The following is a 26,898-nucleotide window of genomic DNA, read 5'->3' on the forward strand; positions in this document are numbered from 1 at the left end:
GTCCATTTATCCGGGCCAATCTCATCTCAGGGAAGCTCCCAGAGTAATGTATGCAACCAGGATTCCAGTTAATTTAGAAGGAGAATTGAAACTGCCTTTGAAACTTATGTGCATATGACCTGCTTATTCATGTCCAAAGGCTTCTGGGTCATTGACCCATCCATCCTTTCCCATTCATTGCCAGGTCCCATTGCTCCTCCTTTGTGCCTCTGTTGTCAACGGTGAGTTTCTTTACCTTCAATTCTCATTTCCCAGAGCTGCTCATCCGAAACTCTATCACTTGAAGCCCACTTTAAATGCCCCCTTCTCTTCAAACTTCCTTTGAGCCTTCAAATTCAAAATAACCTCGCACTCAGAACTGTAAGAGCACATTGTTCCTTTCACACTCCTTTTCACTTTATTTTTTAATTATAATTATTTGTGTACATGACAGGAAGCCCGAAGACTGTTTCTGTGTTTTATTTATGTTTGAAACACCTGAAACACCAGTGACCAAAACGGGGGCCTGATACAGGTTACAGCTGTCAAATATTCGCTGCACCAGTGAAAGACTTGGTAGTCTTGGGCGGGTCTCAAGAGTTACAGCCTCCCCACCTGTCCTACAGGACGGCTCTTCTTTTCCTTTTACCGGACTGTAAATTCTCTTGAGGGTAAGTCTGAGTCAGCTTGGCTCTCCACTGTGTATCCAGGGCTGGCACAGGGTTCCGCATATAGCAGATGCTCAGTAAATGTTTCCTAAAAGAATGAATTAACAAGGGAATAAGTGATTGAACGAATGACTCGATGGACTCCCCATTTCTTCCACCTGTGCATCTGTCCGCAGGGAATTAATAAACCCGCGGGATCCAGCCCAGATTCGCAGGACTCGCGGCGCTGGACCAGCCTCTGCGGCGGGGCGGGGCCTCCAGGGAGTCCCGCCCACGAGGAGGCGGAGAGTCTCGGGAGTCCCGCCCATGCGGAGGCGGGGCCTGCAGCGCGCGGGAAGCGGCGCGCGCGGCGGCGGGAGCTGGCGGCCGCGGGGACTGACCACGTCCCTATAGGTAAGGCTTCCCCGCGCTGGCTTCCGCGTCCCCGAGGTTTCCCGGCTGGACCTGGGGGGCGAGAGGCTCTCGCTGAGGGCCGGCCGCGAGGACCCGGGATAGCTCCTGAAAAGCGCGCGTCCGCGCGGCCGATCCCCGCCCCGGCCCCGAGCGGCCTCCTCCCAGGCAGGTCCGGTCCCGGCTTCCCGGGCCCAGCGGGAAGGGAGCTGCCTTCTCGCCTCCGACCTCGGTCCGTTCCCCGGACAGGCCCCTCCCCTGGGCGGCCTCCTCCCCCCAAAGAGCCCCCTCCCCCGCGGTCCCGGCCCCTTTCCCCGGGTAACCCCCTCCCACGCGGCCCACTCCCCCAGGCGGCCCGCCCCCAGCTCTCCGGGCTCGCCCGGCAGCCTCCACTAAGCGGGCGCGGGCGCCCAGCCAGGCCCGACCCGGTGCCTTGATTTCCTCTGCCCGGGTGTCCCATTTTGCTTTTCCGGAGGTAGCAGGAGAATAAACTGAACAGCCACGACTCAGCGAACCATTTTAGGTGAAACTTGCTAGGTGTTAACGTCAGACGTCAACAGTAACATCCTCTCCCAACGCAGCGTGCGTTTTTAACGGTTAGCAGAGTTCCTGGCTCCTACTAAGCGCTCAGTACGTCGATCCTGCTATAATATTCACCTCATTACCGACGATTTTCAGCTTTCCTCTGTCTTTGGAGAAAGAACGGTCCCCGAGGAACGGTATTCTGCCCCTTGAAGACTCAGGAGGATGAAACTCATCACTTGTGAGATCGCCTGGCATAACAAGGAGCCAGTGTACAGCCTGGACTTCCAGCACGGAGCCGCCGGGAGGATCCACAGGCTGGCCTCCGCGGGGGTGGACACCGCTGTCAGGGTAAATGGGGCCGAGGCAGAAAGGCCCAGGGAAGCACTATTGAAGCAGCATTCTCCACTCTTCTATTTATAATGAGTGTCAACAGACACACACTACTTAGTTATGTAGCCCAGAGGGCTAAATTCTCAGGGCCTTGAGTCAACAACGAAAGCAAAGGAGAGCACCTTTCTTCCTGGGGTGATGTCACCGGATGCCCATTGCTGTAGAACCCTGAGCCAGTTTCCTCCTGGGAAACAGTTTGCACAAGAAAGAGGTGGGAGGCAATGGGACTGTAGGTTTATGTTTCAGATAGGAGTTCCTTCCTCTTACATTTCAAAAGAAAGACTAAATTTTCTTTCTGAAAATCAGCGTAGTGATGTTTTCGTCGGTACAGTATGGTGCGTGCTCACTATACGTTTTCTCTGAATGAATGTGTTCGTATCAGCAGATCTGGAAGGTAGAAAAAGGACCAGATGGAAAGGCCATTGTTGAATTTTTGTCCAATCTTGTTCGCCATACCAAAGCTGTCAATGTCGTGCGTTTTTCTCCAAGTGGGGAAGTTTTAGCATCAGGAGGGGATGGTGAGTATTGTACTTCAAGATTCTTCAGAAACCAGATACCCATGTGTCTCATATTGAAGAGTGAGATTTGAGCTAGACATACTTTGTTATTTTAGAGGTCGCTTGACCCTGTCAATCTGTCATTTAGATAGTTTAGTAAAATAATGTTGTGGGGAGTGTGAAGGGGTGGAGGATGCAAAGCTTAAACCGAGAAGACCTGTTTGAAAACGGCCGCTTTCCCACTTGCTCTCACTGGGCCGATTGGAGACAAGTAGGTAGGTGCTTACCATTCTAAGTCCCAAGGCAACTGGCCTGGCCTTGTTTGGCTGTCAGTTTAGCATCTGTAAGTGATCACAGTCAGTTCCATGTCTCTCTGTAATTAATGAATTAATTGGCTTAGGGAGTATAGTCTAAACAACCCTCTAAATTATGTTTCTTTGGTGGGAGTAGATTGATTCATATTTCCTCCTTGTGCTTATTTTTTTTTAATTTATTTATTTTTTGCCTGCGCCACGCGGCACGCAGGATCTTAGCTCCCCACCAGGGATTGAACCTGTGCTCCCTGCAGTGGAAGCGCGGAGTCCTAACCACTGGACCGCCAGGAAATTCCCTTGCTGCTTGCGCTTAAATGGCATAAAATGATACAGAAGAAGTAAATCTTTTTATCATGCTCTAAAACTAAGATAGTCTAGAAGCCAGAATAAAAAGAAAGAAGAAATCTCAGATGTTGTTTGAAGAAGGAGGGAAAGAAGCCTGGTTGAATTCAGTGCCCTGATGTCCAGTGTTTCCGTCGAGGGGGGAGGTGGGGAGTGGCAGCAGCACAGGGGGCAGTGGGGAGGCTGGCGGGCCGTCCTCTGTGAGGCCGCACAGGGCAGCCCAGGTCCTTTGGCCTCGAGGGCCCGGAAACCTGTTGTCAGTCAGTCAGCACGTGGAGAGTGCCGGTCCGTCAGGGCCAATCTCATGTCAGCCAAGCTCCCCGGATTCCAATTAATTTAGAGAGAGAACGTGTGTGTCCACACCACCGGCTCCTTCACTCTCCTCCTTCGGGCATTCCTCGAAGGGAAGCCACGTCTTGGTCAGAAGGTTATGTGGTGAGCGTGGCGTCAGAACGTGGGGAGCTAGAGGACTCAGACAATTGGTGACATCACGCTAAGGGATCTGACACGTCCATGGTGTTAACAGCTGACACATGCAAGGGCTCACCATGTGCCGGGCATCGTGGGGTAAGTGCTTTATGCATTTGCCTCATTTGATGCTCACGATAGCTGATGAGCTAGGCACTGTTATCCTTCTCATCTTACGGGTGAGGAGACCGAGGCATCAAGATGGGAAGTGACTGGCCGTAGGTTACACAGCTAGGAATGATTTGCCAACCCTTGCGTTGGTGCCTCTGTTGTTTCCTTATTCGGCCACTTACAGGTTATGCCTGTGGATTTGTTAATGTAGTCAGTCGCTTTGCAGTAGTGTTTTGCTGGCCTGGGGACACTTCTGTTTAAGGAGACCTTGTATAGCTCTGATCTGGTATGAGTTTGATTTTGGAGTTTTTGTTCGGAAGGCAAATTTGCTTTTCCTGCCCCAATTCTTAGACGTAAATCCTTGTGGCCATAGTGTCTATTGAACAACATAGATATTATTTAATACCCTAAAAATCCAGAAGTGAAGGAGCCATGCTTTGTAAAGCGTGGCTTATCTTTAACTGACTTGCTCCACAGATGCTGTCATTCTTCTGTGGAAGGTGAATGATAACAAGGAACCAGAACAGATCGCTTTTCAGGATGATGATGAGGCTCAGCTGAACAAGGAGAACTGGACTGTCGTAAAAACACTGAGGTAACCTCGGGAGGGGCCTGGGAGGGATTTATCCTTATGACCTGTTGTGGCCTCTCCCGTTGCGGAGCACAGGCTCCGGACGCGCAGGCTCAGCGGCCATGGCTCATGGGCCCAGCCGCTCCGCGGCATGTGGGATCTTCCCGGACCAGGGCACGAACCCGTGTCCCCTGCATCGGCAGGTGGACTCCCAACCACTGCACCACCAGGGAAGCCCGCATTTTGACTTTTATAGCTCACTTAAAACTTTTACTTATGCAAGACAGTAATACGGGCATAGTTTAAAAGATAAAAACATGATTAAAATGGATTTTCTTAGTTTGTCTTATAAAATTTTCCTTAGTAAACTTGAATCAATTTTAAAGATACAAATATCCTTGAAGGTAGTAGTTTATAGCTATAGCTAATATAGCTCTAGTGGAAATTCCTAAAGTCCCACTGTAATGTATGGTCCCTGAGTGTGCTTTTAAATTTTTGACAATTTTTTCTCTCCTTGAGACAAGAATTGCTTTTTCTCCTCTTTGGATTCTAGGGGCCACTTAGAAGATGTGTATGATATTTGCTGGGCAACCGATGGGAATTTAATGGCTTCTGCCTCTGTGGATAACACGGCCATCATATGGGATGTCAGTAAAGGTAGCTGATATGTTTTTGTTATTATCGGGGGAAGGACTATTCTAAGTGTCTAAAAAGCCGAACCTTTAAAGGCTTCAGAGGAGTTTTTTTAGTGAACTGGAATAGGTGTTTGGCAGGACAGGTTAGGGATTAGCCCCATATGCCATGGATCCACTGCATTTTTAAGGGCCAAGTCAGAATGTATGAGGCTTAGCAGTGGTGTCATGAGTTGCTGGTGCCAAAGCAAGGTAGATCGCACATGCCTGGGGGTGCAGACATGACGGGGCCGGCGGGGCGGCATACGGCTGATCCCTGTCGTCCTGGAACTTAGGGTCTCGGGAAGTTAGCAAGTCATAATCAGTGAGGCATTGCATGCTCGATGTTGGGGTCGGTGGGATCAGGTTTCCATTTCGGGACATCAAGGCAAGCCAAGGACACCTCACTGCTTTGAAAGAACCTGTTCACTGGTTGAGGGGACAATAAACATGTAAGAAGTTACCGTAGGATGAAAATAGCAGTGAAATGCCAAAAGCCAGTGGTGGCTGACGCCTGACCACTTTTACCCCCTGCAGTCCTGTACTCAAGCTTGATGTCTTCTCCCAAACCTCTTCTCTTCTTCTTTATCTGCTGATTCTCCTGCAACCCAAGTGCCCAGGTCGGGAGTCAGGCAGCGGCATTGGCATCCCCTGTGGTGTCAGCACTGCATCAGCCCAGTTTTCATCCACGCTGTAGAGGCCTCTGTTCTTCGTTCTGTGCGGTCCAGCTGAAGCGTCCTCTCTCTTGCCTCATTTCCGTCATGCTCTTTCTTATCAATCCCAGACACTCGGCAATGGGGAGGACCAGTGTCACTGTCTTCTTTTTCCCAAATCTGGCCGTGTGTTGGGTAATTTCAGTGTCTGTTGACACTCCATCAGCACCCCCTGAAGCCAGTTGTAACGATCTTGAACACTGCCAGCAGGCTGGGCACTCTTGCAGGTGCTGGAGGATGCGTGAATACAATGGCTACGTCCTAGTGGGGTGTCAGACGAATACACAAACGTATGATGCCAGGAAGTGATAGCGCTCTGAAGGGGTCCGGGAGTGATAGGGTGATCTGGGAAGGCTTCTCTGAGCTTGTGGAGTTTGAACAGAGACTGGAATGAATCCGGGGAGCAAGCCGTGTGCATTATTTCATGGGAACGGCATGTGCAGAGGCCCAGCGGCCGGAGCTGCTGCTTGTGTCCCAGGAGCAGGAAATCGCCGGACGGCTGGAGCAGGAGGGAGGGGGGACCTGAGGCTGGAGGGTGGTGGGTCCTGGCCACAGGGTCGGGTCTCAGATTGTAACCAAGGTGTGACCACGTGCTGCTGACGGGTTTTAAGCAGTAGACTAATGTGATTTCGCTTATTTTAAAAAAAATATTTATTTATTTATTTACGTATTTATTTTGGCTGCGCCGGGTCTTAGTTGCGGCACGCGTGCGGGATCTAGTTCCCCGACTAGGGATCGAACCCGGGCCCCCTGCCTTGGGAGTGCGGAGTCTTACCCACTGGGCCACCAGGGAAGTCCCTTACTTATGTTTTAAAAAGATGTCATTGGCTGGCATGTGGCAAACTCTCCCAGGACAGCACAGCAGGTAGCGGGGTGGGGGGGAGGAGCGGTTTTGAGGAGCGTGGAAATCAAGACCACGTCCTAGGCCTCCATCGTTTTTTTTTTCTTAACGTGTAATGTGGGCAAAATTGTTTAGAGTCGGTACGTTTTTATTTATGGAAGTTCACATGCTGTGATTCCTTCTGCCCATCACCTTAGTTCCTCCAAAGTCTGTGTCATAATCTTCAAGGTGGCCCTTTAGAAAGAACGCCCGCTTGATCCACGCTTGTCCTGTCGGCCAGTCCACTGTTCTGCAGCTGGGCTTCTTTGAAGGCCTGTCACTTAAGTGCTCTGACAGTGACGTCGTAGCCAGGCGTCCTGCTCTCCTGACAAGACGCCTCCTTCAGGCCCCTCAGCACCCCTGCTTCCTGCTAGAGCCCTCAGGTCCCCTGAGCCCTCTCGATTCCTGCTCTGCCGGCCCGTCTGACCTCTTATTTTCTCTCTCCACTTTGCTCCCCAAGGGGATCATTTATGTACATAGACCCTTTTCTTTCACCCGACGGTACCAAGAAAACCCCAGCCCAGGATTGGTGCTACAATACTGACAGTCTCCTGGTCCCGGGCTGAGCACAGCTGGTCACAAACCGGCCACCCTGCATATTGGGCCGCTATAAATTCGTCCTCACCAGCCTCCGATGGGGTCCTGGGGTCCCAACCCCTTTTGCTTGTGAGGTTCGATCCCACTCCTGTTCTCCCCGGCAGCTCCCCCAAACCTCCGTAGGTCTCCTTAGCCTTCTTCTTCACCCCTGGCCACCTTAATCTCAGCAGACTCCCCTAAAGGCCTTCAAGAAGGGGAGGGGGAAGGAAAGTTAGCCTGACATTTGTGCAGTGTGTAAAGTCACCGGCAGGTCACCAGCGACTTCAGGGCCAGGGTGGGGCAGGCAAGGAGCGGGAGGGAGCCCACGGCAGAGGGTTGAGTGAGTGGTCGGGAGAGCGAGTGATGGGGTGTAGACCGCTCCCCAGAGAAGAAGGTTTGGGGTTTTGTTTTTTTTGGCCTCATCATGCGGCATGTAGGATTTTAGTTCCCCGACCAGGGATTGAACCCGCCCCTTGCAGTGGGAGTGCAGAGTCTTAACACTGGACCACCAGGGAATTCCCTGGGTTTTGTTTTTTTAAGACTGGCCAAGGCTTCCTAACTCCCTCCTCTTTTTATCCGGGTAATCTCTGTGTGCTGCTGGTTTTATCTTCTAAATGTTTCCCCCAAAGCCCTTTTCCCATCCCTGGTCACAATGCTCTGGTTCAGGCCCTCATCTCTCACCTGGTCTGCTGTCACCTCCTAACTAGTGACACTTCTCTGTGCTCTCTTCAACCCTCAGTTTCATCTTTATAATGCAGGTCCCTTCCCAGCTCAGCGTTGCTCTGAGCCACACCATGAACCCCCAGAACCGTTTCCTTGCACACGAGGGTCTTGCACACACCAGCAGTCTCGGCTACTTGTCACTGCTCCAGTGGCCTAAACTGACTTTCACCCCGTGGATTTGCTCAGAATACCTTCTTCTCTCCTCATCGGCCCCATGTATCCTGCCTGACCTGGAGAACCAAACTCTGAGCTCACTCCTCGACCTCACCCCGGCTTTGTTAGCTGCCCTCTTCTCTGCGTCGTGTCACAGTGCGCATGCTGGTGGTGGGTCTGTCCCCACCATGAGCTGTGAGCTCCCTGGGAGGAGGGGCCATGTGAAGTCATCTTTGGTCCCCAGAGCCTGACGTGGAGTTTGGTAGAGTCTAAGTTACCAACTGCTGAATTATGGAACGGCATAAAGGAACAATACTTAAATTGTAGTTTATACCATTTGTGCATTAGTGGGTTTTGGTAATGTGTGTGTTGTGTGCTTTATTCGTAGGACAAAAGATCTCAATTTTTAATGAACATAAAAGTTATGTACAAGGAGTAACCTGGGATCCTTTGGGTCAGTATGTTGCTACCCTGAGCTGTGACAGGTAAGTTAGTATTTGGCAAGTTGTTTTCACCTCTGTTTGCTTGAAATTTTCTTCAGAGGTATTTTTGTTACAGCTTAACCAATGTAAGCCACAGTCTGGCTTTGATTCTTTCATTCTTGGTTTCGTATAAAGCGTTTTGTTTTACTGCTATTCTTACAGCATAATAAGAAATTGGCAACTAATTAGGACAAGAGCCTTACACGAAGTTAGTACTTAATAAATCTTTATTGAGTGGGTGAGTGAATGCAGAAATAGCTTTGAATTAAATTTAAACTTCTTGGGCAACTTTTAAAGAAAAAGTCTTTTATAAATACGACTTAAGCAAGAAGAGATAACTAGTGGTAGGGTTGGATAGTTATTTCATTTTTTTTATTAGAGTTTACTGCTATAGTGATTTTAACAACTCCATTTAAATTAATATGAAAATAAGATATTTTGTCTTCTCTGAAAGGAGGTCTTGTTGCTGTGTTTACCGGTACATTTAAATACAATATATATTTTTTTAATTAATTTATTTTATTTTTGGCTGCGTTGGGTCTCCGTTATTGCGCTTGGGCTTTCTCTAGCTGCGGCTAGTGGGGGCTACTCTTCGTTGCGGTGCACGGGCTTCTCATTGCGGTGACTTCTCATGTCGCGGAGCACGGGCTCTGGGCACGCGGGCTTCAGTAGTTGTGGCACGTGGGCTCAGTAGTTGTGGTTCACAGGCTCTAGAGTGCGGGCTCAGTAGTTGTGGCACATGGGCTTAGTTGCTCCACGGCATGTGGGATCTTCCCGGACCAGGGCTTGAACCCGTGTCCTCTGCATTGGCAGGTGGATTCTTAACCACTGCACCACCAGGGAAGCCCTAAACACAATAATTTAATTGTGTTCCTGGAACAAAAAATTAAAAAAAAAAAAAAAACCAGGGATGCCAAGCATATCACTCACCAGTCATAATAGTCCTTTATAATATTTATCCAACTACTTTTAACTATAACAAACTGAATTTCAAATGGTGCTGGAATGAAAGCACTAAGGAAGTGTTTATTTTTCATAGAATCTCCTGTAACATTCCAAATGTCATTTATTTTCTGGTATACGTGGGTTTTTCTGTTCTTTTTTTGTGTGGCCATGCCGAGTGGCTTGTGGGATCTTAGTTCCCTGACCAGGGATCGCACCTGTGCCCCCTGCAGTGGTAAGCACAGAGTCCTAACCACTGGACTGCCAGGGAAGTCCCCTGGTATATGTGTTTTATTCAGGCAGTCAGGAGTGAAACAATTTGATTAGCTCAGGGAATAATATGAACTACCAACAACCAATTTACTTGCTGCCGCTTTCCTTACTCCTGCAAATCCCTGAGGGCGAGACCGTTCCACACAAAATAAACTTCACTGCAGTCATACAGATGGCCACTAAGCCAGATGCCCAAGACCTGAAAAATAAGGCCAGGCTTACAAGTTTATGTCCATTGACAAGTTGAAACATTCAATAGAGAATGAAATTATGACGTATTTCCCCACTTAGTTAGTGATATCCTTCTGGTTGTTAATATTTGCCTCTGTCATTCAGTTAAGTGTGAAAGTCATTGGTCAGTGGTTTTGCAGGCCAAAAGTTGTTGAAGCAATCTTCAGTTCTGGTAATAGATTGTTTCTCTGTGAAACATAATTCGTTTACTAGAAGAGATAAATCAGACTTTTCTTCTTTATTTAGGATCCTGAGGGTGTACAGCACACTGAAGAAACGTGTGGCTTTTAATGTCTCAAAGATGCTGTCTGGAGTAGGGGCTGAAGGAGAGGTACAAAATGTTTTGACATTCCATCTTAGCCGTACTGTAGTTGGGACTTAGGAAGTTGTGAGCTCCTCCATCGCTTGTAGCTAAGCCCCTGGTTTCCAGGACCCGACACCTGAACTGCAATATGACTTCCTCTTAGACCACCAAGTCTCAGTGTGGTGGTCTGGGCTGGCCTGTACGGAGGTGTGGACGTCTGGGGGCCAGGGGAGAGGTGATGGTGGAGGACAGTGTTTCCAACCCTGGCTGAACTATGGAGTCACCTGGGAAGCATGTAAAAATATGGGTGCCTGGGCCCGACCCCAGGAGCTGTGATTCACTTGGCTTGAGGCAGGCAGGGCCCTCACAGTCTGAGGTGCAGTGAGGTTCAGGAACCACTGACTAGGAAGACCACAGCACTAGGCAACAGGAAGGCAGGTGGATCCAGCACCGACGATACACCTTCTTGGCAGGTGGAGGGGGACTCTCTGGCCATCGGGCTGGTACTCAGGAATGGAAAGGATTTTGATTTTTGAAAGAACTGGTAAATGAAGATAGCACTCTAATCCTAGTAGGTGAAAGGGAGCAAGTTGGTTACTATAACAAAGCGGATAAACAACAAGGTCCTACTGTGTAGCACAGGGAACTGTATTCAATGTCTTGTGATAAGCCAGACGGGAAAAGAATATGGAGAAGAATATACACATGTATAACTGAGTCACTTTGCCGTACAGTAGGAGTTAGCACAGCATTGTAAATCAACTCTGCTTCAATAAAGTTAAAAACAAACAACAACAACAAAAACCAAAGCAGAGATGAGGTGCAAATCCAGTCCTGGGACAGCACGTGAGGCAGAGTGGGCTTTGTGAGCTGGCCGGCGCTGAGAGGTCACATGGGTAGTTAGGAGGGTCACGCCTGGTTGAGGATTAAATGCTTAGTGTTCATAAAGTGTCAGCGCATGGTAGCAAAAACTGTTCCACACAGGTGTTCAAGAAATGTTGTCTGAAAAGATGATAGGATTACTATTTTCTTTTTAAAAAGGGTTCATTCGGTTGGAGATTCTAAATATAAACACACAGATAACAAGCAAAGGGCTCCTAGTCACCTTCCTGCCTTTTCCCGGTCTCATTCCCCAGACAGACCACTGTTGACAGTGTGGTGTGTGCTCTTACAGAGGGTTATTTGTATAATAAGTATAGAACCACACAGACACGTAGACACACACACACACACACACACACACACACAGCTTTCCTTAACAAAAATGGGAGATCAGTTCACGAGTGATTGCCCTTGCAGACTTGCGTGATTATTTGATATGTAATTTATTTCAGTTTCATTTATTATTATGTCAGTAAGAAATGACAACGTGTAGAGAAAAAAATAGGAATTGGTAAGCCTTTATTGTGAATGCGAAGGTTTGGAATAACGTTTAGACTCTGTGTGCCGCAGGCGAGAAGTTACCGGATGTTCCATGACGACAGCATGAAATCATTCTTTCGTAGACTTAGTTTCACTCCTGATGGATCTTTGCTCCTCACACCAGGTGTGTTTAACAAAGCTTTTGATTTAAGGGCATGAGAGCAGCGGTGGTGGTGTCTGTGCTCCTGATTTTGTGATGCTCTTTGCAGCTCAGGGAATTCTGATGAAAGCAGTGGTCCCCAACTTGTCCGCACATTGAAACCTCCAGGGAGCTTCAAAAAGTGCTGGTACCTGGGTCCCACTCCCAGAGATTGTGTTTTAATTGGTTTGGAGTGTGTGGTCTGGGTTTTGGAATTTTAAAAAGATTTCTAGTGATTTTAATGTACAGACAAGTTTGGGAGCCACTAGACTAGAGTGATAAACATACTCCCTTAGGCAAATTCAACTTAAAAAAAATTTTAATGAGTGCCTTTTCCCTAGACATGTATGTGGAGGTCATCGTTCTAAAACTAATGATAAAGTGCCTTTATCATTTTTATTCTTAATGAAGCAGCCTGTTGTGACAGGGTCTAGGCACAGACAAGTCTGGTTGGAATAACTTGTGGGAGTGTAGTGGTCAAGTCTGACAGGTCAGCAGAATCAGCAAGGACACGTCAGGGTCATTTTCAGCAGGAGGGTGAGAGGTTGAGTCCAGCAGGATTATCCAGGGCAGTGCTGTTGCCAACATGGTCTCAGAGGAGACCGTCCCCTGCTCTCCATGGCTCAGATACCATCCTGTGTATGATACGATGACATGACCCGGGGCTGGGCCAAACGGGAGGGCACAGGTCAGGTTTGCCACTAAGTGTCCCAGCCAGGCTGGGCAGAGGAGACCCCAAGAGTGTGTGAATCATACACACATGTGTGGGTTAGGCTGTAAAAGGACATTGGGGAACACGTGGGAATGACATTGGCCTGCGGGGGGGGGGGGTCCCAGGACCAAGAATAAGTAGTTGCTTAAGTATATTTAAAGTTGTTTACTAAACTCAGTAGCAGGTCCTTTCCTAAATGGCAGCTCCAAAAATATTTTCATTTAAAATCGGGTACCAGATGGGTTATCTGCTGCCACCATTATTATTCTTGGTGGTGTTAATAAATGCAGGAAATGAAATTACAGAGATTAGAAGAAATAAAACTTTGTGATAGGTTTGTGTTTCTAGAAAATCCAAGAGATTTAAAAAATACTCTCAGAATAAAAAAAAGAATTTGATAAGGTGGATAGATATTATAAAATACACAAAATCTGTATCTGCTACAGTAGAATAAGTACTTAGAAATGTGAAAAGGATAATTGTTCCATTCGTAACAGTGCAAAACGCAGAAGACATGGAAATGCATAGGAAAAAATTTAATAAGGCATAGAGCCTTTATGAAGAAGACTAGAAGGTCTTATTGATGGTTATAAAACAAGTTCTGAACAAATAGAGAGATTTCGTGTTCTAAAAATTAACATGATAATTGATTTCCAATTAGGATCCCATTTAAGGTTTTTTTTGTTGTTGGTTTGTTTCGGTTTTTTGGTTTTTTAATTGGATGACATCTCGGATTTGTTTAGGAGAGTAAATGCAAGGAATAGTAAAAAAGTATGAAAGATAAGAATAATACTTGAGCAGCCATTTTCCTGTCTAAATGTCAGAGATTCTGTAGTGCTATTGTTATCAAATCAGTATGGTATTGGTATAGGAATAAACATATAGCTTAGTGGATCAGAACAGAGAATCCAGAAATAGATTCTGGGATAAAAGGGAATTTAATAGGTGACCTGAGTGGTATTTCAGTGGGAAGAATGGATTTTTGAGTGAATGGTTCTGGAGTGTCCAGCTGTCTGGAAAAAAATTAAATTGGACTCTTAGCTTATCAGATGGATAAGGTGGGCTTCCTTGGTGGCAAAGTGGTTAAGAATCCACCTGCCAATGCAGGGGACACGGGTTTAAGCCCTGGTCCGGGAAGATCCCACATGCCGTGGACCAACTAAGCCCGTGCACCACAACTACGGAGCCTGCACTCTAGAGCCTGCGAGCCACAACTACTGAGCCCGCGTGCCACAACTACTGAAGCCCACACACCTAGAGCCCGTGCTCCACAACAGGAGAAGGCACTGCAATAAGAAGCCCGCGCACCACAGTGAAGAGTAGCCCCCGCTCACCACAACTAGAGAAAGCCCACGCGCAGGAACAAAGACCCAGTGCAGCCAAAAATAAATAAATAAAATAAACTGCAGGTGAATTCAATACTTAAAAATGGTAAAAATGTAAAACACTTGCAAGAAAATCTAGGAGGACATTCTAGGACTGGGGAAGACCAAACTAAGACTGGAAACCCAGCAGCTCTTAAATGATAGACCTACTTTGCTGTATTTGAATGTAGAGCTTTTGTATGGCAAAAGACGCAGTAAGCAAAATCAGTAGTCGTATGATGGGACTGGAAAATAATGGTTATGGTACAGAAACGAGAGTGCTGACAGACATCATATACAATGGCTCTTCCAAATTGGCAAGAAGAACAAAAAGACAAAAGGAGAAAAACCCAAAAGAGAAAAACGAGAAAAAGGTACAACAAGGCGGCTCATAGAAGAGCAAATCTGGTGCAAAACTGGCACACACGGGGAGGTGTTCGGAAACCCGACAGTCAAGGCAACGCAGGTTAATGTGACATCAGTAGGTATCCCTTTATTCATTTCAGGCTGGAAAAACGTGAAAATATCTGTCGCTGATGGGCATGTGTATGGCTGTTGCTGGAGAGAGTGTGGATTGTTAGGGCCTTTTGGGAAGGCAGTCTGGTAACCGGTTAATGCATGTACTCTTCAGCCAATCCGCCCCTTGTCTGACATTCACTTCCTTAAGAAATGAAAACAGTACATAAGAGTGTATGTCCAAGGATGTTTATTGCAAGCATAGCTTTTTTTTTTAATGACACTTTTCTCTTTTTTAAAATTAATTATTTTATTTATTTATTTTTGGCTGTGTTGGGTCTTCGTTGCTGCGCACAGGCTTTCTGTAGCTGTGGCGAGCAGGGGCTACTCTTCGCTGTGGTGCGCGGGCCTCTCATTGCAGTGGCCTCTCCTGTTGCGGAGCACGGGCTCTAGGTGCGCGGGCTTCAGTAGTTGTGGCGCGTGGGCTCAGCAGCCGTGGCTCGCGGGCTCTAGAGTGCAGGCTCCGTAGTTGTGGTGCACGGGCTTAGTTGCTCCGCAGCATGTGGGATCTTCCTGGACCAGGGCTCAAACCCGTGTCCACTGCATTGGCAGGCAGATTCCTAACCACTGCACCACCAGGGAAGTCCAAGCGTGGCTCTTAGTTGTAAAAAAACAAAAACAAAACAATACTCGTTAACAGAGAACGGGTGAATAAATTACGGTATTTTCAGACCAGCGCATAGTAGGTAGCTACTGAAGAAAGGATGCATTAGTGTCACACAGGTTAACTGTCATGAGTAATTGACTGAGAAAAGCAAAATGAGCAAAAGTATAAATAATACCCCATTTTGTAAAATAGATTTAAAAAACCCACCATATGAATATACAAGCGATTGAGTTATAACTGGTTGGAACAATTATGTGAGCATGGGGGAAATACAGAATGACCTGATGGTTTGTTAAAATGGATTACTTGGGGATGGAAGGATGGGGTGAGATGGGAAGAGAGTAGAAAGACTACTGGCTGTGTCTGCTGCCCCCCCCCAGCGGGTATGAAATGGTCACATGGAAGATTACATATGTGTGTGTGTGTGTGTGTGTGTCAGGAAATGTTAACGTAAAACAGGGAGATGTTCCCAAGAGCAGCTGTGTGTGACGGTCATTCTCCAACAGGATCTGACCTGGTTTTGAGTACAGCCTGAGGTGAGTGTAGAAGGGCTCTCAGATGTGGGCTGCTCCCCAGGGCAAAGGCAGCTTCTGCAGGGGCTGGAGATGTCAGCAGAGGGCTGGTCTCCTGGCAGCCTTTGGGCTCCATCAGGCTGAGGGGAAAAGGCCTGAGTCTCAGGTTTTGGGTGGCAACTGAGGTCAATCCAGGGGACAGAGAGCCGGGGGTCTGATCATAGCACTTCACTAGCAGGAATTGGCTGGATTCGCAGGCAAAGGTCTGCTGTGGTCAGGGCTCCCTGCTTTATGTTCTTCCCACCCAGGCCTGGAAGGGGCTCTGGGGCAGCTGAGCCCCTTGGGGAGGTGGCAGGTGGGTAGAACTGGAGTAAAGGGCTGAGCCCAGGCAGGGACAGGGTGTTTGCATTTGTCCTCAGTCACAGAAACATTGTCCAGGTAACAATGTTCCGGGGAGAATCTTTTACAAACCAGAACTGATGCTTATGTGTCTTTGCTGATGAACAGTTTAATAACACATGGCCTTGCCTTCCTCTACTGCTTCCCCAGCTGGATGTGTGGAATCGGGTGAAAACGTAACAAATACAACTTATGTTTTCTCCAGGAAAAATCTTAAAAGGTATGCAATTGAAGAAATATTTGAAATGTTTACCCTTTCTTTTTGCTTTTGTTGAGTGACGGTGCTTTTTTGCAAAACCGCGATTCATCTTGCAGGCCTATCGCCCATCTTCCGTGTCCTGGGAAGGCGACGCTCGCTGTCCGCTGCTGCCCCGTCTACTTTGAGCTGAGGCCAGTGGTGGAAGCAGGTACCTTAGAGCCACAGGGGTGTGTCACGTTCTCTGAGGCAGGTCACCAGGGTGGGTGGGGAGAGGTGAGTATGTGGGTTGGTTCAGTTTGGTCAGTCTTGAGAGCAAAGACTGATGTTATCAAAATACGTGTCAGATTTTGCGTTGTCTAGAATACACTTTCTTTGCTGCAAGCAACTTTAAAGGGCTAAAAATACTAGCTTTGTTTCTCCACTGAAGGAGGTTGAATGTCATTTATTATTGATTTCCTATGCAGTGAAAATTATGGAAAAATTATATGAATTGGATTTTTGTTTCACTGTTTTTCCACCTCCGGCTGCTTTTAAGATTTTTCTCTTTATCAGTTGGCTTTCAGCAACCTGATTACGGTGTGCCTGCTGCCGTTTTCTTTATGTTTCTTGTGCTTGGGGTTCATTGAACTTCTTAGATTTACGAGTTTATAGTTTTCATCAAATTTGGAGCACTTGGCCAGTTATTTCTTCAGATACTTTTTCTGTCATCCCCCCTCTCTCTCCTCTTCTTCAGGGGCTCCAGCTACACGGGTATTAGACGGTTTGAAGTTACCCGTGGCTTACTGATGCTCTGTTACGTGTTTCTTTCCTCTCTGGATAGTTCCTACAGCTTGTTTTGAGTTCACTGCTCTTCCGTGTCACCTGCCCCTGGTGCCAGCCAGTGTATTTTCTCTCTGTGACGGTGTAGTCTAGAACTTCCAGAGTTCAGCTTGGGTCCTCCTCACGTACCTCTGCCTTACACCTTCCCTCTTGCCTCTTGAACACGTGGAATACACTTGTTACAATAACTCTTTTAATGGCTTTGTGTACAAAGGATTGGTTTTGATGGATTTTTTCTTCCTCATTATGGGTCATATTTTTCTGCTTCTTGGAATGCCTGATAATTTTTTTAAAATTAATTAATTAATTTATTTTTGGCTGCATTGGGTCTTCGTTGCTGCGCACGGGCTTTCTCTAGTTGCATCGAGTGGGGGCTACTCTTCGTTGCTGTTCGCGGGCTTCTCATTGCAGTGGCTTCTCTTTTTGCAGGGCACGGGGTCTAGGCGCGTGGGCTTCAGTAGTTGTGGCTCGTGGGCTCTAGAGCGCAGGCTCAGTAGCTGTGGCGCACGGGCTTAGTTGCTCCACGGCATGTGGAATCTTCCCGGAACGGGGATCGAACCCGTGTCCCCTGCATTGGCAGGCAGATTCCTAAGCACTGCGCCACCAGGGAAGTCCATCTTATAATTTTTTATTAGACATTGTGGATTTTACCTTAGTGGATGCCGGATATATTTTCATCCTTATAAATATCCTTGAGCTTTATTCTGGGATGCAGTGAGGTTGCTTGGAAACACTTTGCGTCTTAGGGGTCTTGCTGTTAGGCTTTGTCAGGTGGGATCACAGGGGCATTTAGTCTAGGGCTAATCTCTTCACTACGGAGGCAGAGCCGCCTGGATGCTCTAATTGATGCCCATGAAGTGGGCGGTTTTCCACTCTCGCTGGTGGGAACATGTGCTGTTTCTAGCCTTGTGTGAGCTTCAGGGGTGGCTCTTTTATTAAAAAAAATTAATTAACTAATTTTATTGAAGTATAGTTGATTTACAGTGTCATGTTAATTACTGCTGTACAGCAAAGTGATTCAGTTATACATATATACATTCTTTTTTAATATTCTTTTCTGTTATGGTTTATCATAGGATATTGAACATAGTTCTCTGTGCTATACGTAGGACCTTGTTGTTTATCCATTCTATATAAAAAAGCTTACATCTGCTAACTCCAGTCTCCCACTCCATCCCTCCCCGACCCCCTCCCCATTGGGAACCACCAGTCTGTTCTCTATGTCCGTGATTCTGTATCTGTTTCACTGATAGGTTCATTTGTGTCATACTTTAGATTCCACATATAAGTGATATCATATGGTATTTGTCTTTCTCTTTCTGACTTCACTTAGTGTGATAATCTCTAGTTGCATCCATGTTGCTGCAAATGGCATTATTTTGTTCTTTTTTATGGTTGAGTAGTATTCCATTGTGTGTGTGTGTGGGGGCACATCTTCTTTATCCATTCATCTGTCAGTGGACATGTAGATTGTTTCCATGTCTTGGCTATTGTGAATAGTGCTGCTATGAACATAGGGGTGCATGCATCTTTTTGAATTATAGTTTTGTCCAGATATATGCCCAGGAGTGGGATTGCTGGATCATATGGTAGTTCTATCTTTAGTTTTTTGAGGAACCTCCATACTGTTTTCTGTAGTGGCTGTACCAACTTACATTCCCACCAACAGTGTAGGGGGGTTCTCTTTTCTCCACACCCTCTCCAGCATTTATTGTTTGTAGATTTTTTGATGATGGCCATTCTGACTGGTGTGAGGTGGTACCTCATTGTAGTGTTGATTTGCATTTCTCTAATAATTAGCGATGTTGAGCATCTTTTCATGTGCCTGTTGGCCATTTGTATGTCTTCTCTGGAGAAGTGTCTGTTAGGTCTTCTGCCCATTTTTGGATAGGGTTGGTTGTTTTTTGTTGTTGTTGAGTTGTTATGAGCTGTTTATATATTTTGGAAATTAAGCCCTTGTTGGTCACATCATTTACAAATATTTTCTCCCATGTAGATAGTCTTTTCATTTTGCTTACGGTTTCCTTAGGGACGGCGCTCTCTTTTCCGTGGCCCTCGCTCCGGCCCTGGCTAGTTTTCCCGCGTGCGGCACTGGTCAGCACTCAGCTGAAGGCTCGAGGCCCCTGGGGCTCTGGCTCTGCCCCTCCACCCTCACGCTCCAGTCGCCTGGGCCTCCTGGCCTCCCAGCTCAGGGCATCTGCCAGGCACCGCCTGCGTTCCCTCCACCTCTGCTGGGCCTGGAAACTCCAGGCAGTAAACGGAGGTGATCGTAGGGCTCACCTCTCTCGCTTCCTGTCTCTGAGGGATTGCTGTTCTTCATGGCCTAATGGACAGTGTCTTAAAAAAAATCCGTTTCAGTATTTTGCCTGGTATTTTAATTGTTTCAGGTGAAGGGTCAGTCAGGTCTCTGTTACTCCATGGCCGGACACAGAAGCTGTTTTTAAGTTTCTAATCCTTTATGTGAATGACTGTGATTAACTTGACAGCATTAAAACATCACTTCATGAGATGCTTCTACGTGACCCTGATGTTTCCTTAGCAGGTGGTGACCCCTCAGGGTGACTTGCCTCATTCACACAACTTTTTCTTCTCTTCTTTTTTTTTAAATTTTATTTTATTTTATTTTTTTGCACTACGCGGGCCTCTCACTGCTGTGGCCTCTCCCGTTGTGGAGCACAGGCTCCGGACGCGCAGGCTCAGCGGCCATGGCTCACGGGCCCAGCCGCTCTGCGGCATGTGGGATCTTCCCGGACCGGGGCATGAACCCGTGCCCCCTGCATCGGCAGGTGGACTCTCAACCACTGTGCCACCAGGGAAGCCCTCTTCTCTTCTTTTTGAACCGCAGGTGCCCATGAGTGTTGAATCATAACACAGTGTCCTCATTGGTTCCTGCATGGGTCTCCTTAATTCTTATATTCCTATATAAAATAATACAAAAACTGAATTCTTCCGTAAAGCATTTAGTAAAGTTACATCACTTACGTCCCTGGGGAGAGGGCTTTTGGGGAAAATTTGTTTTCTTTGGGAACTTTGTTTTTTGCTTGTTTGACTTTCTGTTCCTGATTTCGCCCGTCACCAGAGCCAGGTGTGGAACTGGTGAGCCTGCCCTACCGCTTGGTGTTTGCTGTGGCTTCTGAAGACTCTGTGCTTTTGTACGACACCCAGCAGCTGTTCCCGTTTGGTTACGTGTCTAACATACATTACCACACCCTGAGTGATATTTCCTGGTGAGTGGATGGGGGAGACAGCGTACATTCCCCTGGAGTTGCCCCTCAGGTCAGGGAGCATTTCATCCTACAGTTGGCTTTTTTGGCCCTTATTTACCAGTTTTTTTAAAGGAATCAACGTAAAAAGGAAAGCTGTTTCTAACTTGCTAAAGTACTGCTTCCTGTTGTGACTGCAGTGGGTGTTGATGCCGTGCAGACTGTGATGTGGTTCATCTATTTCTCATAAACCAAGGGGAGGCCCGGGGTCCCTGGTGTTGTGGGGACTCGCCAGGCCCTCTGGGAGGAAGCCCACACACATGGGCCCCTGCTGCGCAGACAAGGAGGGGCCCCAGAACTGTGCCCGTCCTGAGGGGTCACTTTGCCCTCGCCTTTCTGCCTGGGGTTCTCAGCACCCCTGGGCTCCCAGTTCTGTCTCCACTGTGTGCTCGGGCCCAGGCTGGGCCTGGCCACCTACCATCTAGTGCTCTTTATCACTCTTTATCTTCTTTTTATTTATTTATTTATTAAAATAATTTTTTTTGTGGTACGCGGGCCTCTCACTGTTGTGGCCTCTCCCGGCGCGGAGCACAGGCTCCGGACACGCAGGCTCAGCGGCCATGGCCCATGGGCCCAGCCGCTCCGCGGCATGTGGGATCTTCCCGGACCGGGGCATGAACCTGTGTCCCCTGTATCGGCAGGCGGACTCTCAACCACTGAGCCACCAGGGAAGCCCTCATCTTCTTTTTATCTTGGAGGGGAAAAAAAAGAAAAAAAAAAAGATCATCTCACCTTTATTCCGGTGAATTTGATGACGAAGCAGGGGTGGGTTGGGAGGGAAAGGGCGTGAGGGAGGAGCCCGCACAGATCCTTTCTCAGCCGTGTTTTTCCATTGACGGCTTTGCCTTCAGACAAAGCTTGTGAGTTTGCTTGAACTTCCATTTCCTAACCAGTGATGAGGGTGCTAAGAGTGGCCTGTAGACTTCGGTAAAGCTTTTCGCTTTCTATTCTGTTTCGGGAACGCAGGTCCAGCGACGGGGCCTTCCTGGCCATCTCTTCCACGGATGGTTACTGTTCCTTCGTGACGTTCGAGAAGGATGAGCTCGGAATTCGCTTGAAAGAGAAGCCAGTTGTGTGTGTGAGAACTCCCGATACAGCGAAGAAAACCAAGAGTCAGACACACCCAGGGTCTTCGCCAGGACCCAGGCTGGGAGAGGGAACCCCCAGCAGCAGAGTCCGGGACCCCAGCAGCCCCTCTGCAACGCCCCCTCAGGCGAAACAGTCTCCGGCCCCCACGGCGGCCAAGGACACCCCTGTGACCGCTCCTGGTGCCAGAGGCTTCCTGGCAGGGCCCTCAGAGGAGAAGACCCTGCAGCCCGGCAGTCAGAATGCGAAAGCCCACGCATCCCGGAGGGTCACTCTGAACACGCTGCAGGCCTGGAGCAAGTCAACACCCCGGTGAGCGCTGTGATGGGAACAGAAGCTGCCTTGCCTTGTCAAAAGACAGGATAAGCCGAAAGCCCCTCGCATAGGTGAAATCCCACACAGCTGCCAGAGAGATGTTTCCTAACGTCAGACCTGAGAGTGCCGCTTCCCTGCTTACAGACCTCTGTTGGCTCCATTCCCTCCCCGTCGGGTGAGGTCCCGGCTCTTCGCCCGGCCCGTCACCAGCTCTGTGGCAGCCTGCCATCCAGCACGGTGACCCCTCACTCTCCTTCGTCCCGCGTGCTCTGAACGTCAGGTCCCCAGGGCATGCTCTGCCTTTGGAGGCCTCTGTGCCTCCACCCTCTGGGGACGCCCTGGACACCTGCTCCGCTGGGTGACACTAGAGTCCTCCCAGAAGACCCATTTGGATGTCCCTTCAGCCCTTTTCTGTGTCACAACACGTCGCATTCGACAGCAGGTGTTTGATTTATGCTTCTGTTTCCCTAGTTAGAGTACAGGCCCCCCAGGGCAGGAAGCGTGTCCCATTCTTTACCCGTGTTCTCCTGCCCAGACGGTAACAGGCACTTACAATAGGTAGGAAGTCAAAGGAGCACCTCCTCCACGGGGTTTTGGCGTGTCCAGCAGACTGGCTCATGGTGAGCGGCACCTCGGGTCTGAATAGCCTCCAGGTGGCGCTGCTGTTGTTTTCTCCCCTGTTCATGCCCGTCTGGCTGGTGAATGTGCCCGAGCTCACGGCTGGCACTGCAGAGCGGACAGAACTGCCCAGCATGGCCCCTGTCGTCAGGCAGCAGCTGGTCTCCAGGCTTCCTTCCCTGGACACCTGTGATCCTGCACACAGCCTTCTCCCCGGCCCACCGCCCAACACTGGGAGGCGGCCTGGGGAAGGGGCTGGGGGGGGGGGCGCGGGGGGGATGAGGGGAGCACTGCACGCCTCCCACACGCTCTGCCACGTTCACGCGACTTCATTGGCGGATCCATAATGTGGTTTAGGTGTAATGCTGGGCTCTTTCTGTATCTCTTCCTACAGACTAGCAATGTTTTTTTGAAAATTTATTTATTTATTTTTGGCTGCATTGGGTCTTTGTTGCTGCATGCGGGCTTTCTCTAGTTGCGGCGAGCGGGGGCAGCTCTTCGTTGCGGTGCGCGGGCTTCTCATTGCGGTGGCTTCTCTTGTTGCGGAGCATGGGCTCTAGGCACTCGGGCTCAGTAGCTGTGGCTCGTGGGCTCTAGATTGCAGGCTCAGTAGTTGTGGAGCACGGGCTTAGTTGCTCCGCGGCATGTGGGATCTTCCTGGACCAGGGATTGAACCTGTGTCGACTGCATTGGCAGGCGGATTCTTAACCACTGTGCTACCATGGAAGTCCCTAGCAATGTTTTTAAAATTTATTTTTAAGTGGGGGAAGGGAGTGGGAAAGTGTTCTTTGAAACATTTTCGGTATTAAAGTTTTTCCCCTCTTAATTTCTTGCAAGCTTCTTGCGGTTATAATTTAAAAAAAAATAGTTGTTGAGAATTAAGACTGTGGATTTTAAAAAAGAACCATCTATATTTTGGAGCTTTCCATACTGGAAGCCATGTCTGATAGGCTTATGTAGGAAACATCTAGCAGAGTGTTTAGCATGTCATTGGTAGTTCAGAAAACACGGGTTTTGAAACTTAGATGACTGGTTAAGGTTTAAGCTGACTCTTATTTATGTGATGGTTTAGTTACTAAGTTACTAAGTAAGGGGGCATATTGACATTATATTCAATGCCTTGCATGATATGAGCTGAAAGTTTTACATGTTTCCTTTGACATTTGGTATTGTATGCAAACCATTCCGATGATACTAATGGCCTTTTACTTCTTTTTTTAATCAAGGAGAATAAACTTAATACCCTTAAAGACAGATACTCCACTGAATTCTATACCAACCAGCATAATTTCCAGCCCTTCCACAGAAGAAATTCAATCAGGTAAGTGATACTCTTACTGGTTTAGTATAATTAAAGATAGAATACCATCTCTTTTGGAAATGAGCACCACCTAACTTGAAGTCAGTTCTGAGAAAGCAAGGATGCATCTCACCAGGCCTGTCGTTTAAACCTACTGATTGCGTGTGTATTCTCATCCAGGAGCCCACCCTCCCGCCAAGGCGCTCCCTGCTAGGCAGACGGTGGATTTGGGAGATGGGTAGAGCCGGGCTGGTTCTCAGTCTCGGCAGTGTTGGCATCTGGGCAGGTCATTCCTCGCTCTGGGGCTGTGCTGTGGATGCAGGATGATTAGCAGTGCCCCTGGGTGCTGGCACCCATCCCCTGCCCCGACCTGTGACGCTCTAAAATGTCGTCAGACACTGCCCACTGTCCCTCGAGAGGCACAGTCGCCCCGGGTTGAGAACCACTGGGGTAGACCTTCTCCTTAGATCCATAGAGGACCTGGCCAGGCAGTTCGGTTCCTTGTCTGCGCATGAAATTCAGTTTGTAAACGTCAGCTCTTAACTTAAAGACGTCTTCACTCACTTGTCCACCCTGTGCTTACATCTTAGAGATGCCTGGAGACCTTCAGGTCAGTCCCCCGGAGCTTAAGCGGCCGAGACTCAGTGAGCACAGAGAAGGTCCCCAAGGTCTGGACCCCTGATGAGACCTGTCATGTGCCTGAAGGCTGCTAGGTCTAGGGACCCCCGTGTGCCCAGAGAGGGGCGAGATCAAACACACCTGAGACCAGTGGAATCAGACGGAGCCTGACGGACACTAGAAAATGGATTTCTGTAACAGAAGATACGCGTGGACCGATTTTCTCCAGAAATATGTTGGCTGTTGTATTTAGCACACATTTTTACCTCAGATATGTGAACATTTTAATAGACTAAATTCTCTTTTTGATGAGTTTCTGAGACTGGAACAGTTCAATGTTACCTAGTGTGAAAATCAGTAAATCCCCCCCCTTGGAATACTTGTGTGAAAGTACAGACACTTTATGGGTGGACTCCTTCCACAGCTAGAATTAGAGAAGGTGGTTCGAGAAAGTTTATTCTGTTGAATTTTAGAGTGTTTGATTATTAGATCACTTTAGCTTCTAAATAGTTGATTAACTTTTGGAAGTTTGTTATGTTTGCTTTCTGATTTTAAAGGTGGTAATGCACATTCTAGAAAGTTAGTAAAGAGTGAAGTAGAAAAAACGCGTTGGAGGTGGAAATCACCCATCTCACCACCAGAGGGAACCCTTGTTACTGTTTCGGCATATTTCCTTAAAATTTCTGTTTTTATTAATGTTATTTTATTTTGGGGAGGGGGCGAGAGTTGAGATTTTACTTAAGATACACTTTGGTATCCAAATAGGTTAACTTCTTAGACTGATTTTTCAAAGCAAAAAAAGTACCTTTCCTTAGCAGTCTGTGCCTCTGCTCTCGGTCCCTGGGATGCTGGCATGGTCCTTTCCCTCTTGGGAGCAGACCGGACTCATGGGCTGAGACGTATGACGTGCTGTCGCTGCAAGAGGCCTCCCACGTTTGGAGTCTCCTCTTAGCGCAGGAGACTCTGGTGATGTGACCAACAGGTGGTGATGGGTGGAGCCCTAGAAGCTGGTGCGGCTGCTTCACGTTGAGGAGTTTACAGATGATTTCATGGCCCTCGATGCTGTTCCTCTGGCACGATGAACACGGTGAGTCCCGCAGGTGAGGCTACAGCCAGGACCCCTTCCCTGTCTGAACCAAATCAGAGGGCAAGTTTGGGACCCGCAGGTCCAGGCTCTGGCAGGGAGCCGCTGACGATGGAAGAACACACTCTTGTCAGCTCAGGTCAGCAGCAAAGAAGAGAGCTGGAAAGGAGCGTCAGCTTGTTGCTAATCCACAACCCAGTTAACCAGAAAAAGAGTCTGCCTCTCTCTACACGGGAAAGTGGCAAGTGGGATGACTTACCACGTGGAGAGCTGGGAGGTGAACCCACGCAGAGTTGTAATAGTGCAGGTGTGGGTCACGTTCAACATGAAGACATTTAAAAATGTCAAGTAGCAGCTGTTTTGACCAGTGGTTCTCAACCTTGAAGTCCCCCAAAGACCTGCCGGACATCGACACCCAGGTCCTGCCCTCCTTGGTCTGGGGCCCAGTCTGAACATCGGGATTCTTTAAGGCTCCTCTGGTGATTTGAGGCACAGCCAGGATTGGGAAATCATGAGAGGAAAGCTTTCCCCAGAGACGGCGTCTGCTGGTGATAAATGCACTTGCACCAGAAGCTTTTTCAGGCTACTTCTCTGGTTCATCACCGATTGACAGCAAAGCCTCTCTACCCGGGCTGCCAAACTGAAGGGATAATATGTGAGATGCTGTCAGCTCTTCAGAGGAAAAAGGTCTTTTTACATTGCCTGCGGCTGGAGCACGGTGTGTTTTGTAGGGGTTGATCCCCGTGCAAACAGGAGTCGTCATGGGTCCCTTGTCCCTGTGAACCGGCTGGCTCTCCGGCCACCCCCAGTGGAGGGGCGACGGGAATGGGTGGGAGGGGGCCGGCGCCCCTTCAGCGGAAGTGCACGTTGATAGGCACCATTGCCTGTTTGTCAGCTGTCTCCTCGACTGTAAATTACAGACTCGGCAATAAAAGCCCAGGCGGTGTCACCTCCCGGTCCTCGTCTAAGGCCACCTGCTTCCATCTGGGTAGTGACTGGGGGAGGGAAGCCTTCTGCGACAGGAGCCTCGCCCGCCCCACCGGATGGGCAGTATGCCCGCTCAGGGCCATCCTGCATCTGTAGTTGGGTGGGGCTCGTGTCTGAATCCTGCTGCCAGGTGAGGAGACGCGGAAGGGCTCGGGGAGAACTTGATGGGGTCCAGCAGCTAGGGAGGGCCGCCCTGCCCTGGCCTGCGCACTGGCGAGTGGAGAGCTGGCAGGGCCGCCGGCGGCAGACGTGAAGGCTCGTCACAGGCCAGGCTGCAGCCGTGGGCAGAGGGGCGTCCCCAAGCAGGCTGTCCACCAGGGCAAGGGCCCCCCGGTGGAGAGAGGCAGAAGGGCCAGCAGGAGGGTGAGTCGCAGCCAGTCCTTGGGCCCGTTTTTGTCCCCTGCAGCACCATCTGTCGTCCTTGCCGAGAGCACTCACTTCTGCATTTTAACAGTGCTGTTGACCCTTCTTACCAAAATATTGCCGGTGTCCCTTTAAGTAGGTCGTGAGTCCTTGAGGAGACGGGGTGGGATCTCCCAGTACTCCTGCATCTTCCCTTTCGGGCTATTTTGCTCTATTTCTATTTTGCTGTATTTCGGTCTCAGCTCCCTCTCACCCGGTTGTGTGTGTGTGTGTGTGTGTGTCTCTCTCTGTCTCTGAGGGACAAATTGCTTCATCTGAGGAAGTTTCTTCACAGCTCTGAAAACTGCCTCCTTTGGCAGGGGAGAGGGGTCA

At 48.6% G+C, this 26,898-nt stretch overlaps 1 protein-coding gene across 2 annotated transcripts; it reads left to right on the forward strand.

The window, feature by feature from the left end:
• Window positions 1-963: 963 nt before the first annotated feature.
• CHAF1B (chromatin assembly factor 1 subunit B) lies at window positions 964-26,144 on the forward strand. Of its 2 annotated transcripts, none has more exons than XM_067739456.1 (14): window positions 964-1,040; window positions 1,716-1,910; window positions 2,335-2,470; window positions 4,162-4,279; window positions 4,809-4,912; window positions 8,360-8,456; window positions 10,146-10,230; window positions 11,656-11,749; window positions 16,025-16,094; window positions 16,190-16,281; window positions 19,972-20,119; window positions 21,122-21,553; window positions 23,401-23,495; window positions 24,065-26,144. In XM_067739456.1, exons 2-14 carry the CDS (start codon window positions 1,785-1,787, stop codon window positions 24,154-24,156), a joined length of 1,689 nt encoding a protein of 562 aa, XP_067595557.1. In that variant the 5' UTR covers window positions 964-1,040; window positions 1,716-1,784; the 3' UTR covers window positions 24,157-26,144. The 2 variants fall into 2 exon arrangements, with proteins under 2 accessions (XP_067595557.1, XP_067595558.1); XM_067739457.1 differs by having other exon boundaries at window positions 2,338-2,470.
• Window positions 26,145-26,898: the final 754 nt, after the last annotated feature.

The sequence above is a fragment of the Pseudorca crassidens genome, chromosome 5 (genome assembly GCF_039906515.1).
Source record: "Pseudorca crassidens isolate mPseCra1 chromosome 5, mPseCra1.hap1, whole genome shotgun sequence".
Lineage (NCBI taxonomy): Eukaryota > Metazoa > Chordata > Mammalia > Artiodactyla > Delphinidae > Pseudorca > Pseudorca crassidens.